The sequence below is a fragment of the Coregonus clupeaformis genome, chromosome 20 (assembly GCF_020615455.1).
Source record: "Coregonus clupeaformis isolate EN_2021a chromosome 20, ASM2061545v1, whole genome shotgun sequence".
Classification (NCBI taxonomy): Eukaryota; Metazoa; Chordata; class Actinopteri; order Salmoniformes; family Salmonidae; genus Coregonus; species Coregonus clupeaformis.
This window is the reverse complement of record NC_059211.1, coordinates 48,923,729-48,941,670: the sequence shown is the minus strand read 5'-3', so window position 1 is coordinate 48,941,670 and position 17,942 is coordinate 48,923,729. Positions and strand designations below refer to the sequence as shown.

Sequence of the window (17,942 nt, the reverse complement as noted above, 5' to 3'; positions counted from 1 at the left end):
TAGTTCTAAATGGATTCATCCATCAAAACAATTTGGAAATAATTTTCCTTTTTTTGTGTTCAAATCTTCACTTGAGTGCTATTCATGTGTTCATTCTGCCTGCTGTTGGCTGTCTATTCTAACAAATATAATGAATACATGGGGGATGATGATGTATCTCCTTGTGCTAGATATCCTTTTATATTATATTACATTTTGAGGAGCTGGTTCTGCTGGCCAGATGTTGCTAATGTTTTGTTGTTTTCCTTTCACATACGTTTTTGTTAATTGTACAAGAAAAAGAGCTAGATTGAAAAAGTAACTTTTTAATGCCCACAACTATAGATGCTAGGTTTCAAACTACGTCAATGTGTAATTTAAACCTTTATAGCAATGGGTCCTAAACCCGGCTGGTTTTCCTCACCAGACAGTCTCTCTGCAGGGTCTTGACCAGAGCGCTGTACATATCCTGGTCCAGCATCAGGCCATCCTGCAGGTCCTGCATGAAGTCCAGGTCTTTGAAGGTGGGCTTGGCTTTCTGTCTCTCCTTCTTGGAGGCACAGCGTTTGTACGTGGAGCCCTTCAGGTCAAACTTGAGGTGCATGCGGACGGCGCGCGGTAAAACGTTGTTCATGACCACCATGCGGATGTTCTTACCGCCAGATTGGATGCAGTACAGGCCGAAGAACTTGGGAAGCAGGGTGCGAGGGTTCTGGTTGAGGTTCTGGAGAAAGAGAAAGACAGAGTAAGAAAAAGACCAACAGCACCAAGAGCACAGGGCAGTATTGGAACAAACAGTCCAGAATTTGGTACCACTAAACTAACCTTCAAAATATTCAAAACACATGAATAACTAAAAAAAGACCGAAAGCAGTAACCCAAAGCACGAGCCGTTTAAACAAATCTAATTCATCCTTCAGTAAAAATATCTCCTCATCATCAATCTTCCCCTTTAAATTAGGTTAGCCAAGCGACAAACGTTCCAAAAACCTCCTAAATCCCATTAAAGTAATGACAGAGGAGCCTGCTCCTTATCCACTCAAAGACAACCACCACTGGCTGGCAGACAGACAGAGAGAGAGCTAGAGAGAGAGAGCGAGAGAGAGACAGAGAGAGAGAGAGAGAGAGAGAGAGAGAGAGAGAGAGAGAGAGAGAGAGAGAGAGAGAGAGAGAGAAATAGAGCGATAGAGAGAGAGAGATAGATAGATACAGTTGAAGTCGGAGGTTTACATACACCTTAGCCAAATACATTTAAAGTAAGTTTTTCACAATCCTAGTAAAAATTCCCTGTCTTAGGTCAGTTAGGATCACCACTTTATTTTAAGAATGTGAAATGTTAGAATAATAGTAGAGAGAATGATTTATTTCAGCTTTTATTTCTTTCATCACATTCCCAGTTGGTCAGAAGTTTACATACACTCAATTAGTATTTGGTAGCTTTGCCTTTAAATTGTTTAACTTGGGTCAAACGGTTCGGGTAGCCTTCCACAAGCTTCCCACAATAAGTTGGGTGAATTTTGGCCCATTCCTCCTGACAGAGCTGGTGTAACGGAGTCAGGCCTCCTTGCTCACACACGCTTTTTCAGTTCTGCTCACAAATTATCTATAGGATTGAGGTCAGGGCTTTGTGATGGCCACTCCAATACCTTGACTTTGTTGTCCTTAAGCCATTTTGCCACAACTTTGGAAGTAGGCTTGGGGTCATTGTCCATTTGGAAGACCCATTTGCGACCAAGCTTTAACTTCCTGACTGATGTCTTGAGATGTTGCTTCAATATATCCACATAATTTTCCTTCCTCATGATGCCATCTGTTTTGTGAAGTGCACCAGTCCCTCCTGCAGCAAAGCATCCCCACAGCATGATGCTGCCACCCCCGTGCTTCACGGTTGGGATGAGTTCTTCGGCTTGCAAGCCACCCCCTTTTTCCTCCAAACATAATGATGGTCATTATGGCCAAAACAGTTCTATTTTTGTTTCATCAGACCAGAGGACATTTCTCCAAAAAGTACGATATTTGTCCCCATGTGCAGTTGCAAACCGTAGTCTGGCTTTTTTATGGCGGTTTTGGAGCAGTGGCTTCTTCCTTGCTGAGCGGCCTTTCAGGTTATGTAGACATAGGACTTGTTTTACTGTGGATATAGATACTTTTGTACCAGTTTCCTCCAGCATCTTCACAAGGTCCTTTGCTGTTGTTCTGGGATTGATTTGCACTTTTCGCACAAAAGTACGTTCATCTCTATGAGACAGAACGCATCTCCTTCCTGAGCAGAATGACGGCTGCGTGGTCCCATGGTGTTTATATTTGCGTACTATTGTTTGTACAGATGAACGTAGTACCTTCAGGCGTTTGGAAATTGCTCCCAAGGATGAACCAGACTTGTGGAGGTCTACAATTCTTTTCCTGAGGTCTTGGCTGATTTCTTTTGATTCTCCCATGATGTCAAGCAAAGAGGCACTGTGTTTGAAGGTAGGCCTTGAAATACATCCACAGGTACACTTCCAATTGACTCAAATGATGTCAATTAGCCTATCAGAAGCTTCTAAAGCCATGACATCATTTTCTGGAATTTTCCAAGCTGTTTAAAGGCACAGTCAACTTAGTGTATGTAAACTTCTGACCCACTGGAATTGTGATACCGTGAATTATAAGTGAAATAATCTGTCTGTAAACAATTGTTGGAAAAATTACTTGTGTCATGCACAAAGTAGATGTCCTAACCGACTTGCCAAAACTATAGTTTGTTAACAAGACATTTGTGGAGTGGTTGAAAAACAAGTTTTAATGACTCCAACCTAAATGTATGTAAACTTCCGACTTCAACTGTAGATAGAGAGGGGGAGACAGGCAGACAGAGTGGCTTAAGGAGCCTGCTCCTTATCCACTCAAAGACAACCACCGCTGGCAGTCAGACAGACACAGAGAGAGAGAGAGAGAGAGAGAGAGAGAGAGAGAGAGAGGACGGAGGGGGCCAGAGGGGCCACAGGGCTCCAACAACAGCCTGCTGAGGGGCCTTCAGGCTTTTAGGCCACAGCCAGTGACCTTCAAAGGAGAGACCGACTGGAGCATGATAGAGAGAGAGTAGAAGGGAGAGAGGGAGTGAACCCATATCCTCCAGCCAGACACGACCCCTCTGTCCATGAGTGAAGGGCACAGCGCTGACAAGTCAACAACAGACACGTGAGAGAGAGAGAGCGGGGGAGGGAAAAACAGGGATAGAAAGAGAGATGTGAGAGGGTGAGAGCAAGTGAAAGCGTGACAGAGAATCGAGCTTGGCATGGAACATTTAAAAATGATGGGGGGAAAACCGGCATGGAAAATAATAGCATGAGAGAGTGTGGAAAACAAGTGTGAGGGGGAAAAGTGAGGGGGTGGCACGGACATCTGTTACATCACCATGCTTTACATTATGCCCCCAGCCCAACCTAGTCCTGTCAGCTGCAGCAGACGTGTAGAGCTGCTCTACTGCCTGTGTGTCTGTGTGTCTGTCTCCCCACTGTGTCTCAGTCAGTCAGTCTAAGTCTGTTATGGCTTCAGGCTATAGATAACCTGCATGGCTCAGAATCTCTCTGGGCTTCTTAACTCGCATTCCTAAAACACCCATAAGAATCGTGTAACTGCAATGGTCTGGAGCCAAAATTGTGGAAAAGGTCCGTGTAAATGCGTGAGTCTTCCTGTTCTCATGTACTAATGCTCTGTTGCCAGGCCTGTTGGTACATGAATTTACACAAGCTTAGCCCCACCAGGAACCTAAAATAGAAACATGGACATACATGGAGCTGTTGCTATTTAAACAGAGTTCTACTGAAGTGTGACCAGCATGGCTAACTGAGGCTCAACAACATCCTGCTTCTGTTACACAGTGACAAGGGCCTTCCATGGCTCGGTGACCTCCAGTTATCTGCAGTCTAGACCAGGAATGGGCAACTGGCGACCCAGGCCCTCGGATCAATTTAGTCGGGGTCTCAACTTACTGTTACGAGGTAGAATACACAAGGTGCAATTTTGAAATTTGGTTGTGCATCAACAGTTTTTATCTTGTTATGTCAGTCACTGATCGTCACTCAATTAGCCCATGTCAGATACATTTTCTAGATTGGTAAGTTAGTCTAGCGGCCAGCTATCTAAACTTGTAGTAATCAAGGTCAAATTAGAGCCCGGGGGGCCCCCGTTGATTTTGTTAGTCAGTCTCACTCAGATATCATATTAAAAACTGCAAACATTTCTCTCCATCCTATGGCAAAAACAATTGTAGATTTGCAGCAAACTAGCTTTTAAAACAGCTACATTTTCTCTACAGCCCATGGCAAAATGTGTAGAATTGCACGAAATTAACTCTAAAACACATGATGAGTTCAGATTTTTTGTGGCCCCCACTCCAGTCAAAGTTGCCAATCCCTGGTCTAGTCAATGAATGTACCAAGGTATAAAGCAGCTAGGCAGAGTTGTTTGAGATTGGAGCAATGAAGTGTGTAAGGATGGGATCAGCAAAACATGGGCTTCATGTTCCTTTGTGTCAGAAAATAAGGAATGTTTTATTCATCAGGAAAGGTGGCGTCTCTGGTTGTAGAGTGAGTTTAGTATGTTAGTGAGTGGGATTACAATGATGAAGAGTGCAGTATGTGAAAGAATGATGCAGTGTGTGTGTGGGCGCATGTGTTTTTGTATGTTTGTGTATATTCGTGCACGCATGTGCGTTTGTGTATGTGTAAGTGCGTGCATGTGTGCGTATTGTGAGTGTCTGGGGTCACATCTCACCATGTAGTAGCCAGGCAGCAGCTTCTGCAGAAACTCGGCCTCCTTGTGCATGACGGTCTTGATGATGAACTCGTCGTCCTTGGTCAGGTAGAACACAGACCCACTGGCCCCAGGGTTGGACAGCTCAATCAGGGGCTCGTTACACAGGGAATACTAGAGACACACACACACAGAGAGATACAAGCACACACAGCCACAGAGACAGAGAGACACTGGTCAGATTGGGTAAAAGCACTGAAAAACTGAAATAAAATAAAAATGTCAGTTTGAAAACAAATATCACTTTTGGGGGGTTAGATATATATCCTCACTTTTGGGGGGTTAGATATATATCCTCCTCAGAAAAGCAGTGAATCAAGACAATAGTTTCACCATAATCCATTACCCTCTGAAATGTAGGCTACAGTCTGTTTAATCATCCTCTACGCCTTCTTGCGCTCCATTATTTTCTTTAGAGACAGCAAAACAATATCTGAAAACCCTGTCTATCTGGTAGTGGAAATGAGATAATAAAGTGAGATGAAACGAGGACAAGCTAGAAACAACACCCGATTGAAACACACACAGCAGGAGACGGATGCATGCACATCCCAATCAGACAGTATGTGGAATGAGGGATGGAAGGACGACGGGAGGGAGGGAGAGAAAAACAGAGAGAGAGAGAGCAAGAGAGAGAGAGAGCGAGAGAGCGAGAGAGAGACCGAATGGGAGAGAAAGAGAGGATGACAGAGGGGAAAAGAGAGAGAGAGGAGTGAGGGAGAGAGATGGAGGGAGAGAGAGAGAGGAAGGGAGAAAGGAGAGAGTAAGAGGGAGAGAGAGAGTGAAGAGAGAGAAAGAGAGGAAGGGAGAGCAAGACCCTGAGTCCAGAGAGCACGAGCACTGGCCCCAGGCACTGTGATGAATCACTGAGGCAGGAACACTGCGCACACACACACACACACACACACACACACACACACACACACACACACACACACTATAAACGCAGACCCTCAGAGAGACAGATACACCTAATGCACAAAGGATCTTAAAATAGCCCAGGCCCATATGTTTATACATGAGACGGTCTGCTCCTTCAGGGCTTTCTCTAACGAGCTGCTCAGGTTGGGCTGACATCTCACGTCTGATCTCTGCTGTGTTCTGCTGTGTGTGTCTAGACCTGAACCCCAGTGTGCTTAACACATAACTAACCCTGGGTTAATGACAGACAGAGAGACGCTTCACAATTCACTGCCCCAACGAATTGTGAACGCAGCCCCCGGCGCGGTTAGCCCTTGTGGCTAGGACCACAGATTGTCCCGGGCTTGTGGCTGTCTAGATCTCTGCTGTTTGTTGCGGTTTCCATCTGCCCTGCGACCTGCCCTGAACAATACCAGGTCTATTTTGCTCCAGAGAAGTAGCTCATTGTTCCCTCGTTGGCGCCATCTTCCCTGCGACCTGCCCTGTCTGGAAGTGCGAGGAGTAACAGCATAGCCTACATTGGTACCATGACAAAGCCGGTGGGAGCACTGTTGAGGACAGTGGTTCTCTATCACAGGTGAAGGATCTTTTAAATGAACAAAACGTTTCTACAAGCAGTTGTTACAACAACAAGAAAATAGCTTAAAGTGTTGTGTCCAAATACTGTCAACTAATAAAAGAATGGACGACCTGACCAGAGAGGTCCAGGACCTGAAGAACAGTTTGCAGTTCTCCCATGGTCAGCTCGATGAGTTTAAACAGGAGAACACCAAGATGACAGCAATCCGTAAGTCATTGAGAGAGGACATCAGTTCTGTATGTGAATCCATGATAATAATGGAGAAATCAGCTTATCTCAAGGGACAATCAAGGCGGAACAACATTGTTGTGGACGGAATTGCAGAATTGCCACATGAGACCTGGACGGAGTCTGAGGACAACGTGAGGGAAATGATCATTGAGAAACTGATGATGGACCACAGGAACATTGAGGTAGAGCGCAACCAGAGGACTGGAAAACCCACCACCGGCCCAGGTGACAGGCCCAGGCCGATAGTGGTCAAGTTCCTGAGGTTCAAGGACAAGATACATGTTCTGGAAAGAGCCAAAAACTTGAGAGGGACGTACATCTTCTTCAACAAGGACTATCCTGAAGCTGTGCGCCAGCAGAGGAAAAACGCACCCCAGCCATTAAAGCTGCCAGAGCGTGTGGGGACATTGCTTACAGTACATCTGCTATGACAGGCTCATTGTCCACCCTCCCTCCCAAAAGCCTGGCAGGGATGAGAGCGCTAAGCCTATGGGTTCATAGCTTCAACCCCGCAGCACACACACACTTACATACACCAACTGATTAATGGACTGCTGAATGTTTGTTTGTTTTTCTCTTGCTTTGTTTGCTCTGTTCCATATTACAGTGGGGGAAAAAAGTATTTAGTCAGTCAACAATTGTGCAAGTTCTCCCACTTAAAAAGATGAGAGAGGCCTGTAATTTTCATCATAGGTACACGTCAACTATGACAGACAAAATGAGAAAAAAAAATCAAGAAAATCACATTGTAGGATTTTTAATAAATGTATTTGCTAATTATAGTGGAAAATAAGTATTTGGTCATTAACAAAAGTTTCTCAATACTTTGTTATATACCCTTTGTTGGCAATGACACAGGTCAAACGTTTTCTGTAAGTCTTCACAAGGTTTTCACACACTGTTGCTGGTATTTTGGCCCATTCCTCCATGCAGATCTCCTCTAGAGCAGTGATGTTTTGGGGCTGTCGCTGGGCAACACGGACTTTCAACTCCCTCCAAAGATTTTCTATGGGGTTGAGATCTGGAGACTGGCTAGGCCACTCCAGGACCTTGAAATGCTTCTTACGAAGCCACTCCTTCGTTGCCCGGGCGGTGTGTTTGGGATCATTGTCATGCTGAAAGATCCAGCCACATTTCATCTTCAAAGCCCTTGCTGATGGAAGGAGGTTTTCACTCAAAATCTCACGATACATGGCCCCATTCATTCTTTCCTTTACACGGATCAGTCGTCCTGGTCCTTTTGCAGAAAAACAGCCCCAAAGCATGATGTTTCCACCCCCATGCTTCACAGTAGGTATGGTGTTCTTTGGATGCAACTCAGCATTCTTTGTCCTCCAAACACGACGAGTTGAGTTTTTACCAAAAAGTTCTATTTTGGTTTCATCTGACCATATGACATTCTCCCAATCCTCTTCTGGATCATCCAAATGCACTCTAGCAAACTTCAGACGGGCCTGGACATGTACTGGCTTAAGCAGGGGGACACGTCTGGCACTGCAGGATTTGAGTCCCTGGCGGCGTAGTGTGTTACTGATGGTAGGCTTTGTTACTTTGGTCCCAGCTCTCTGCAGGTCATTCACTAGGTCCCCCCGTGTGGTTCTGGGATTTTTGCTCACCGTTCTTGTGATCATTTTGACCCCACGGGGTGAGATCTTGCGTGGCGCCCCAGATCGAGGGAGATTATCAGTGGTCTTGTATGTCTTCCATTTCCTAATAATTGCTCCCACAGTTGATTTCTTCAAACCAAGCTGCTTACCTATTGCAGATTCAGTCTTCCCAGCCTGGTGCAGGTCTACAATTTTGTTTCTGGTGTCCTTTGACAGCTCTTTGGTCTTGGCCATAGTGGAGTTTGGAGTGTGACTGTTTGAGGTTGTGGACAGGTGGCTTTTATACTGATAACAAGTTCAAACCTGTGCCATTAATACAGGTAACGAGTGGAGGACAGAGGAGCCTCTTAAAGAAGAAGTTACAGGTCTGTGAGAGCCAGAAATCTTGCTTGTTTGTAGGTGACCAAATACTTATTTTCCACCACAATTTGCAAATAAATTCATTAAAAATCCTACAATGTGATTTTCTGGAGAAAAAAATTCTCAATTTGTCTGTCATAGTTGACGTGTACCTATGATGAAAATTACAGGCCTCTCTCATCTTTTTAAGTGGGAGAACTTGCACAATTGGTGGCTGACTAAATACTTTTTTTCCCCACTGTAAGTATAAACACCATGGGACCATGCAGCCGTCATACCACTTAGGAAGGAGATGCGTTCTGTCTCCTAGAGATTAACGTACTTTTGTGCGAAAAGTGCAAATCAATCCCAGAACAATAGCAAAGGACCTTGTGAAGATGCTGGAGGAAACAGGTACAAAAGTATCTATATCCACAGTAAAACAAGTCATAAAAAAGCCAGACTACGGTTTGCAACTGCACATGGGGACAAAGATCTTACTTTTTGGAGAAATGTCCTCTGGTCTGATGAAACAAAAATAGAACTGTTTGCCCATAATGTCCATCGTTATGTTTGGAGGAAAAAGGGGATGGCTTGCAAGCCGAAGAACACCATCCCAACCGTGAAGCACGGGGGTGGCAGCATCATGCTGTGGGGGTGCTTTACTGAAGGAGGGACTGGTGCACTTCACAAAAGTGGCACCCCTGCAAATGACTGCTGATTGGTTGAAAGAAATTGATAATAAGAAGATTGTGGGTGCTGTACTGTTAGATTTCAGTGCAGCTTTTGGTATTATTGACCATAACCTGAAAAAACGTATGTGTTATGGCTTTTCAACCTCTGCCATATCGTGGATTCAGAGCTATCTATCTAATAGAACACAGAGAAGAAGCCCATTTTTATTCTCAACTTCTTAACTAACTCATCAATATCCTTTTTAAGAGACTGCTTTTCATCTATCCAGATATTTGTAAGGAGGGACATGATCAATATGGACACCATCTAAAGTACATACAGTTGAAGTCGGAAGTTTACATACACCTTAGCCAAATACATTTAAACTCAGTTTTTCACAATTCCTGACATTTAATCCTAGTAAAAATTCCCTGTCTTAGGTCAGTTAGGATCACCACTTTATTTTAAGAATGTTAAATGTCAGAATAATAGTAGAGAATGATTTATTTCAGCTTTTATTTCTTTCATCACAATCCCAGTGGGTCAGAAGTTTACATACACTCAATTAGTATTTGGTAGCATTGCCTTTAAATTGTTTAACTTGGGTCAAACGTTTCGGGTAGCCTTCAACAAGCTTCCCACAATAAATTGGGTGAACTTTGGGCCATTCCTCCTGACAGAGCTGGTGTAACTGAGTCAGGTTTGTAGGCCTCCTTGCTCGCATGTGCTTTTTCAGTTCTGCCCACACATTTTTTATAGGATTGAGGTCAGGCCTTTGTGATGGCCACTCCAATACCTTGACTTTGTTGTCCTTAAGCCATTTTTCCACAACTTTGGAAGTATGCTTGGGGTCATTGTCCATTTGGAAGACCCATTTGCGACCAAGCTTTAACTTCCTCACTGATGTCTTGAGATGTTGCTTCAATTTATCCACATAATATTCCTTCCTCATGATGCCATCTATTTTGTGAAGTGCACCAGTCCCTCCTGCAGCAAAGCAACCCCACAGCATGATGCTGCCACCCCCGTGCTTCACGGTTGGGATGGTGTTCTTCGGCTTGCAAGCAACCCCCTTTTTCCTCCAAACATAACGATGGTCATTATGGCCAAACAGTTCTATTTTTGTTTCATCAGACCAGAGGACATTTCTCCAAAAAGTACGATCTTTGTCCCCATGTGCAGCTGCAAACCGTAGTCTGGCTTTTTTGTGGTGGCTTTGGAGCAGTGGCTTCTTCCTTGCTGAGCGGCCTTTCAGGTTATGTCGATATAGGACTTGTTTTACTGTGGATATAGATACTTTTGTACCCGTTTCCTCCAGCATCTTCACAAGGTCCTTTGCTGTTGTTCTGGGATTGATTTGCACTTTTCGCACCAAAGTACATTCATTTCTAGGTGACAGAACGCATCTCCTTCCTGAGCGGTATGACGGCTGCATGGTCCCATGGTGTTTATACTTGTGTACTATTGTTTGTACAGATGAACGTGGTACCTTCAGGCGTTTGGAAAGTTGGAAAGGATGAACCAGACTTGGAGGTCTACAATATTTTTTCCGAGGTCTTGGCTGATTTCTTTTGATTTTCCCATGATGTCAAGCAAAGAGGCACTGAGTTTGAAGGTAGGCCTTGAAATACATCCACAGGTACACATCCAGTTGACTGAAATGATGTCAATTAGCCTATCAGAAGCTTCTAAAGCCATGACATCATTTTCTGGATTTTCCCAAGCTGTTTAAAGGCACAGTCAACTTAGTGTATGTAAACTTCTGACCCACTGGAATTGTGATACAATGAATTATAAGTGAAATAATCTTTCTGTAAACAATTGTTGGAAAAATTACTTGTTTCATACACAAAGTAGATGTCCTAACCGACTTGCCAAAACTATAGTTTGTTAACAAGAAATTAGTGGAGTGGTTGAAAAACAAGTTTTAATGACTCTAACCTAAGTGTATGTAAACTTCCGACTTCAACTGTAGGCTTAAATCATCAGTTATTTGTATGCGCTCTAGAGAACATATACTTAGTTTTACCTGCATTCAGTACTCATTTCAGGTCAATAAAGTGTTTCTGTAATACAATGATGGCATACTGTAGTTCAGATAGAGCCTGGTCAACCGTGGGGGCAATAGCATACACATTTTTTACATTTACATTTTAGTCATTTAGCAGACGCTCTTATCCAGAGCGACATACAGTTAGTGAGTGCATACATTTTCATACTGGCCCCCCATGGGAATACACAACACTTTAATGGAAGCTTCTCTAATTTTAAACATGTAAAGTGTGGTGTACCGCGGAGCAGCTCTCTTGGCCCACTATTCTTTTCTATTTTTACCAATGAACACCCACTGGCATTAAACAAAGCCTGTGTGTCCATGTATGCTAATGATTCAAACCTATATGCGTCAGCAACCACAACTAGTGAAGTCACTGCAACCCTAAACAAAGAGTTGCAGTCAGTTTTAGAATGGGTGGCCAGTAATAAACTGGTCCTGAACATCTCTTAAACTAAGAGCATTGTATTTGGTACAAATCATTCCCTAAGTTCTAGACCTCAGCTGAATCTGGTAATGAATGGTGTGGCTGTTGAGCAAGTTGAGGAGACTAAATTACTTGGTGTTACCTTAGATTATAAACTGGCATGTGCAAAACATATAGCTTAAATAGTTGTAAAGATGGGGAAAGGTCCGTGATAAAGAGATGCTCTGATTTTTTGACACCACACTCCACAAAGCAAGTCCTGCAGGCTCTAGTTTTATCTTATCTTGATTCTTTTCCAGTCATATGATCAAGTGCTGCAAAGAAGGACTTACTTAAGCTGCAGCTGGCCCAGAACAGAGCGGCACGTTTTGCTCTTCATTGTAATCAGAGGGCTGATGTCAATACTATGCTTGCCAGTCTCTCTTGGCTAAGAGTTGAGGAAAGACTGCATCATTGTTTTTATAAGAAACATTCATGTGTTAGAAATTCCAAATTGTTTGCATAGTCAACTTATAGCACTGACACACACTTACCCTACCAGACATGCCACCAGAGGTCTTTTCACAGTCCCCAGGTCCAGAACACATTTAAACACACATACAGTATTATACAGAGCAATGATTGCATGGAACTCCCTTCCATCTCATATAGTGCAAATGAACAGCAAACCTGGTTTCAAAAAACAAATAAAGCAACACCTCTCCCCTATTTGACTTACTTGTTGTATGTACTGACATGTATGTGTAACTGATAGATGCACGCACACACAAGCACACTACATGTTCATGTTTTAAATGCATGTAAATTGTAAAGTATTTTGTCTGTAATGTCGGACACCAGTAAGACTAGCTGTCGCCATTGGCGTCGGCTAATGGGGATCCTAATAAAATCAATGAATTACCCCCATACAGCTCTGGAGAGGAGGGAAGGAGCTGTGGACTGGGTTGTTTGGGGATTATGGTTGTTTGGGTTTGTGGAATAGGCCCACTGGTGTATTTTCTGTACAGTACATTGCTATTTGCTATTCAGAAAATCAATAAAAATAGAATTTGGCCATATACACTACTGTAGCTCTGTACATTGTTGTCAGAAATGGAAAACAGGAATAACTCAGACCAAATGATTGCATTGTGTCTGTACATGTTGGCACACAGACAAACACACCGCCAGTCAGCCAGCACAGATACAATGTGACAAGGGCCATGAGGTGTGACGCTGTGTCTATCGCATGCACACATTATTATGTCATAGCTAGAGTTGGCAGGGTAATTGTATAACCGTTTTTTGTTGATCAACTTCATTTTCAAGTCAACAAACTTTACCCAAAAGCAGTAAAGTAAAAGTAAGCCTGGTTCACATCGAACAGCCAATATAAGAAGGAGACAAAACTAGCCAGTTTTAGAATTTTGTGTTGTGGAACAATTGTAGTGCTTTAAACTGACTGAAGACGGGACGGCAGGACATTCAAAAATACAAAACATGCGTGCAGTTGAGTCCGTTCCCACTGTAACAGACTCTTTACAACGTGATGCAACTTTGTTGCTCCTTGTTACAGCAGAGTGTTGTTGCAAACGGGTATGATAAAATACATGCAACCAATGACTTGACCATAGACTGTATAGTTAACAACAGCAAGCTATACCCTCGGTTAGCTGTCAGCTTGGCTTAACAGTAAACATGGATCATCACGTCCCTGATTTGAGTCCTATACAGCGCCTTGGAACACATGCGGTCAGGAGCAGCACATGCAGTCAGGAGCAGAGAACAGGAGAAAATGCAAATTTTTATTTTATTTATTATTTTACATTTACATTTACATTTTAGTCATTTAGCAGACGCTCTTATCCAGAGCGACTTACAGGAGCAATTAGGGTTAAGTGCCTTGCTCAAGGGCACATCGACAGATTTTTCACCTAGTCGGCTCGGGGATTAGAACCAGCGACCTTTCGGTTACTGGCACTACGCTCTTAACCACTAAGCTACCTGCCGCCCCACACTATTATAACGTGACTGCGGTCATTTGGCTGACAAATAACCATCATCCAAACTTCCATGACCATCACAGCCCTAGTCATAGCGAAACACAAAATGACATGGATGTATCCTACTTGACATGTACACAGACATAAACATGCACACACACTAGTCAGCGGTCTGTTTTGGAGCTCCTAGACTGCTGACCGCTCAGGGAAGAGCAGTGACTCACCCTGCCTCCACACTGATGGTGTATGACAGGGCACAGGCAGCCCTCCTCGCCCTAACCTCTTCCCCAGACCTCCTCTGGGCCTAACCATCTCTCTACCCAGACCGCTTATAGCACCCCCCCCTCCCAACCCTTCTCTGGCCCTCCCCAGCCTTCATCCTCTCTACTCACTGTTTCTCCCCTCGCCCTCCCTATCTCTGCTTCTCCCTGCCTAATATCCCTATTCATCCACACAGTATTTATTTGCTCTCCCAAACTCTCCTCATTCTCTTCAACCCTCCCTGTCCCTCCCCCGTCTCTCCTCATTCTCTTCACCCTCCCTGTCCCTCCCCCGTCTCTCCTCATTCTCTTCAACCTCCCTGTCCCTCCCCCGTCTCTCCTCATTCTCTTCAACCCTCCCTCCCCCTCCCCCGTCTCTCCTCATTCTCTTCAACCTCCCTCCCCCTCCCCCGTCTCTCCTCATTCTCTTCAACCTCCCTCCCCCTCCCCCGTCTCTCCTAATTCTCTTCAACCTCCCTCCCCCTCCCCCGTCTCTCCTCATTCTCTTCCACCTCCCTCCCCCCTCCCCGTCTCTCCTCATTCTCTTCCACCTCCCTCCCCCTCCCCCGTCTCTCCTCATTCTCTTCAACCTCTCCCCCTCCCCCGTCTCGCCTAATTCTCTTCAACCTCCCTGTCCCTCCCCCGTCTCTCCTCATTCTCTTCAACCTCCCTGTCCCTCCCCCGTCTCTCCTCATTCTCTTCAACCTCCCTGTCTCTCCCCCGTCTCTCCTCATTCTCTTCAACCCTCCCTGTCCCTCCCCCGTCTCTCCTCATTCTCTTCCCAGTCTCTCTCCAGCCATGCCTGGGTGCCTACCTGTCTGGTGGGGGAGATCACACTCCCAGTCATGGTGCTACACAGCCTGCTGTGCTGCTGTCAGCAGGCTGGACCGAGAGGGAGGGAGTGGGCAGCAGGCTGTGGGAGTGTGGGCCAAGACCAGAACACAGCAGGTGGACTGGACACCTCAGTCTCTCTGAACAGCTTTTGTAAAGAGACCTGCTTCAGTGGGATCATTCCACAACACTGGCCTATTAAATGACTGCTCATCTGTTCATCTAATGTATGGTGACACTATGCCATGTGTTCATATCTGTTGTCATGGTTCAAAAAGGGTAGAGTTCCATCTTCTTACCAGGTAGTCATCAGGCCTGATCCCAAAGAGCTCCCTGAAGTAGCGGAAGGCCACGGGAGCGTACGTCTTGAAGCGGAAGTCTGGGAAGTGGTGGGCTGGAGTCAGGTTGCTGCCTTCACTGGGATCAGGAGAGAGGGAGAAAAGCTTTTAGATACGGGACAATTATCTATGAAGGAATTATTCTAGTGTAAATAATGAATGACTTTCTATCAAAAGAGCATCTCCAGGATCAGGGTTGTGATCGGTCAGAAATCTCTGATATCTTTGAAAGGCCTGGATGACATGTCCGTCTCATTCTAATACTGTCACAAAGCTGTGTGCTGCCCTGATGGTGTGGTTACCTAGTTACCTTGGGAAGAAGATGCTCTCCACCACATAGAAGTCCTGCATGAGAACGTCTCTCTCAGGCTTGGAGCTCAGGTTGCCCACCGTGTAGCCAATGCCCAGCTGGATGGCACCTTTCAGGGCAGAGGATGTGGTCTGGGGGAGAGGAGAGAGATGGTGGTGGTTAGGGGAAATACTTAAGACATTTCTGAGCTAATTGTGCATAAAGGACCATTGCCAAGTGCCCTACCAAGGGAGCTTTTCCTTGCCAATGTCTTGGCTTGGCTTGTTCTATTGGGGGTTTGGCCGTTTTGCTGTAAGGCATTTGTAAAAGGCACAGGCACTATATGTGATCACTATATGATTGATTAATTGATTGATTGACTGGCTAAAATCTGGGGAGATAGTGCCTACTGCCTACCTTCTTGTAGGTGGTCTCTCCAGACGCATCCACTCCCCTGTGGCCCATCCTTTTCCCCTGGCCTGGTAGGCCTGAGACACCAGGCAGCTGTTGGCCAGAGGATGGAGCAGAGTGGTTAAAAGACACATATTTAGATTGATACTCACTTCTATGGGGTGACAACACTAACAACACTACCACCTGATGCCCAGCTACAGTGAGGGAAAAAAGTATTTGATCCCCTGCTGATTTTGTACGTTTGCCCACTGACAAAGAAATTATCAGTCTATAATTTTAATGGTAGGTTTATTTGAACAGTGAGAGACAGAATAACAACAAAAAAATCCAAAAAAACGCATGTCAAAAATGTTATAAATTGATTTGCATTTTAATGAGGGAAATAAGTATTTGACCCCTCTGCAAAACATGACTTAGTACTTGGTGGCAAAACCCTTGTTGGCAATCACAGAGGTCAGACGTTTCTTGTAGTTGGCCACCAGGTTTGCACACATCTCAGGAGTGATTTTGTTCCACTCCTCTTTGCAGATCTTCTCCAAGTCATTAAGGTTTCGAGGCTTTGGCAACTCGAACCTTCAGCTCCCTCCACAGATTTTCTATGGGATTAAGGTCTGGAGACTAGCTAGGCCACTCCAGGACCTTAATGTGCTTCTTCTTGAGCCACTCCTTTGTTGCCTTGGCCGTGTGTTTTGGATCAATGTCATGCTGGAATACCCATCCACAACCCATTTTCAATGCCCTGGCTGAGGGAAGGAGGTTCTCACCCAAGATTTGACGGTACATGGCCCCGTCCATCGTCCCTTTGATGCGGTGAAGTTGTCCTGTCCCCTTAGCAGAAACCCCCCCCCAAAGCATAATGTTTCCACCTCCATGTTTGACTGTGGGGATGGTGTTCTTAGGGTCATAGGCAGCATTCCTCCTCCTCCAAACACGGCGAGTTGAGTTGATGCCAAAGAGCTCGATTTTGGTCTCATCTGACCACAACACATTCAGATGTTCATTGGCAAACTTCAGACGGGCCTGTATATGTGCTTTCTTGAGCAGGGGGACCTTGCGGGCGCTGCAGGATTTCAGTCCTTCACGGCGTAGTGTGTTACCAATTGTTTTCTTGGTGACTATGGTCCCAGCTGCCTTGAGATCATTGACAAGATCCTCCTGTGTAGTTCTGGGCTGATTCCTCACCGTTCTCATGATCATTGCAACTCCACGAGGTGAGATTTTGCATGGAGCCCCAGGCCGAGGCAGATTGACAGTAATTTTGTGTTTCTTCCATTTGCGAATAATCGCACCAACTGTTGTCACCTTCTCACCAAGCTGCTTGGCGATGGTCTTGTAGCCCATTCCAGCCTTGTGTAGGTCTACAATCCTGTCCCTGACATCCTTGGAGAGCTCTTTGGTCTTGGCCATGGTTGAGAATTTTTTTATCTGATTGATTGAAATAAATGCACTGTTGGTTAAGGGCTGTAAGTAAGCATTTCACTGTAATGTCTGCACCTGTTGTATTCGGCGTATGTGACCAATAAAATTTGATTTGATTTGATTGATTGCTTCTGTGGACAGGTGTCTTTTATACAGGTAACAAACTGAGATTAGGAGCACTCCCTTTAAGAGTGTGCTCCTAATCTCAGCTTGTTACCTGTATAAAAGACACCTGGGAGCCAGAAATCTTTCTGATTGAGAGGGGGTCAAATACTTATTTCCCTCATTAAAATGCAAATCAATTTATAACATTTCTGACATGCGTTTTTCTGGATTTTTTTGTTGTTATTCTGTCTCTCACTGTTCAAATAAACCAACCATTAAAATTATAGACGGATCATTTCTTTGTCAGTGGGCAAACGTACAAAATCAGCAGGATATCAAATACTTTTTTCCCCTCACTGTATGGACAAGGTTTATCAAGCGTTTGCAGCACCAGTGTGAAGTTTGCACCTGTTCTTTTCAATAATAACACATACAATTAGGAACGAAAGGTAAATCAAATCAAATGTATTTGTCACGTGCCGAATACAACAGGTGTAGATCTCACCGTGAAATGCTTACTTACGGGCCCTTATAGTAACACAATAAAATAACAATAACGAGGCTATACACAAGGCTTACCGGTACCGATTCAATGTGCAGGGGTACGAGGCAGTTGAGGCAATGTAGGCAATATGTACATGTAGGTTGGTGTAAAAGTGACTAGGCAATCAGGATAGACAATAAACAGAGTAGCA

At 44.6% G+C, this 17,942-nt stretch overlaps 1 protein-coding gene across 5 annotated transcripts in view; it reads right to left on the bottom strand.

Moving 5' to 3' along the window:
- LOC121533582 (phosphatidylinositol 4-phosphate 5-kinase type-1 gamma) overlaps nt 1-17,942 on the bottom strand; it is a 79,164-nt gene that overhangs the window by 19,933 nt on the left and 41,289 nt on the right. For all 5 annotated transcript variants that reach the window (XM_041839655.2, XM_041839654.2, XM_041839656.2 and 2 more), the window contains exons 3-7: nt 15,727-15,813; nt 15,331-15,461; nt 14,982-15,099; nt 4,738-4,890; nt 404-703 (exon numbers count right to left, since the gene is read on the bottom strand). In XM_041839655.2, the coding sequence (XP_041695589.2) occupies nt 404-703; nt 4,738-4,890; nt 14,982-15,099; nt 15,331-15,461; nt 15,727-15,813 (789 nt within the window). The remainder of the gene's footprint in view (nt 1-403; nt 704-4,737; nt 4,891-14,981; nt 15,100-15,330; nt 15,462-15,726; nt 15,814-17,942) is intronic.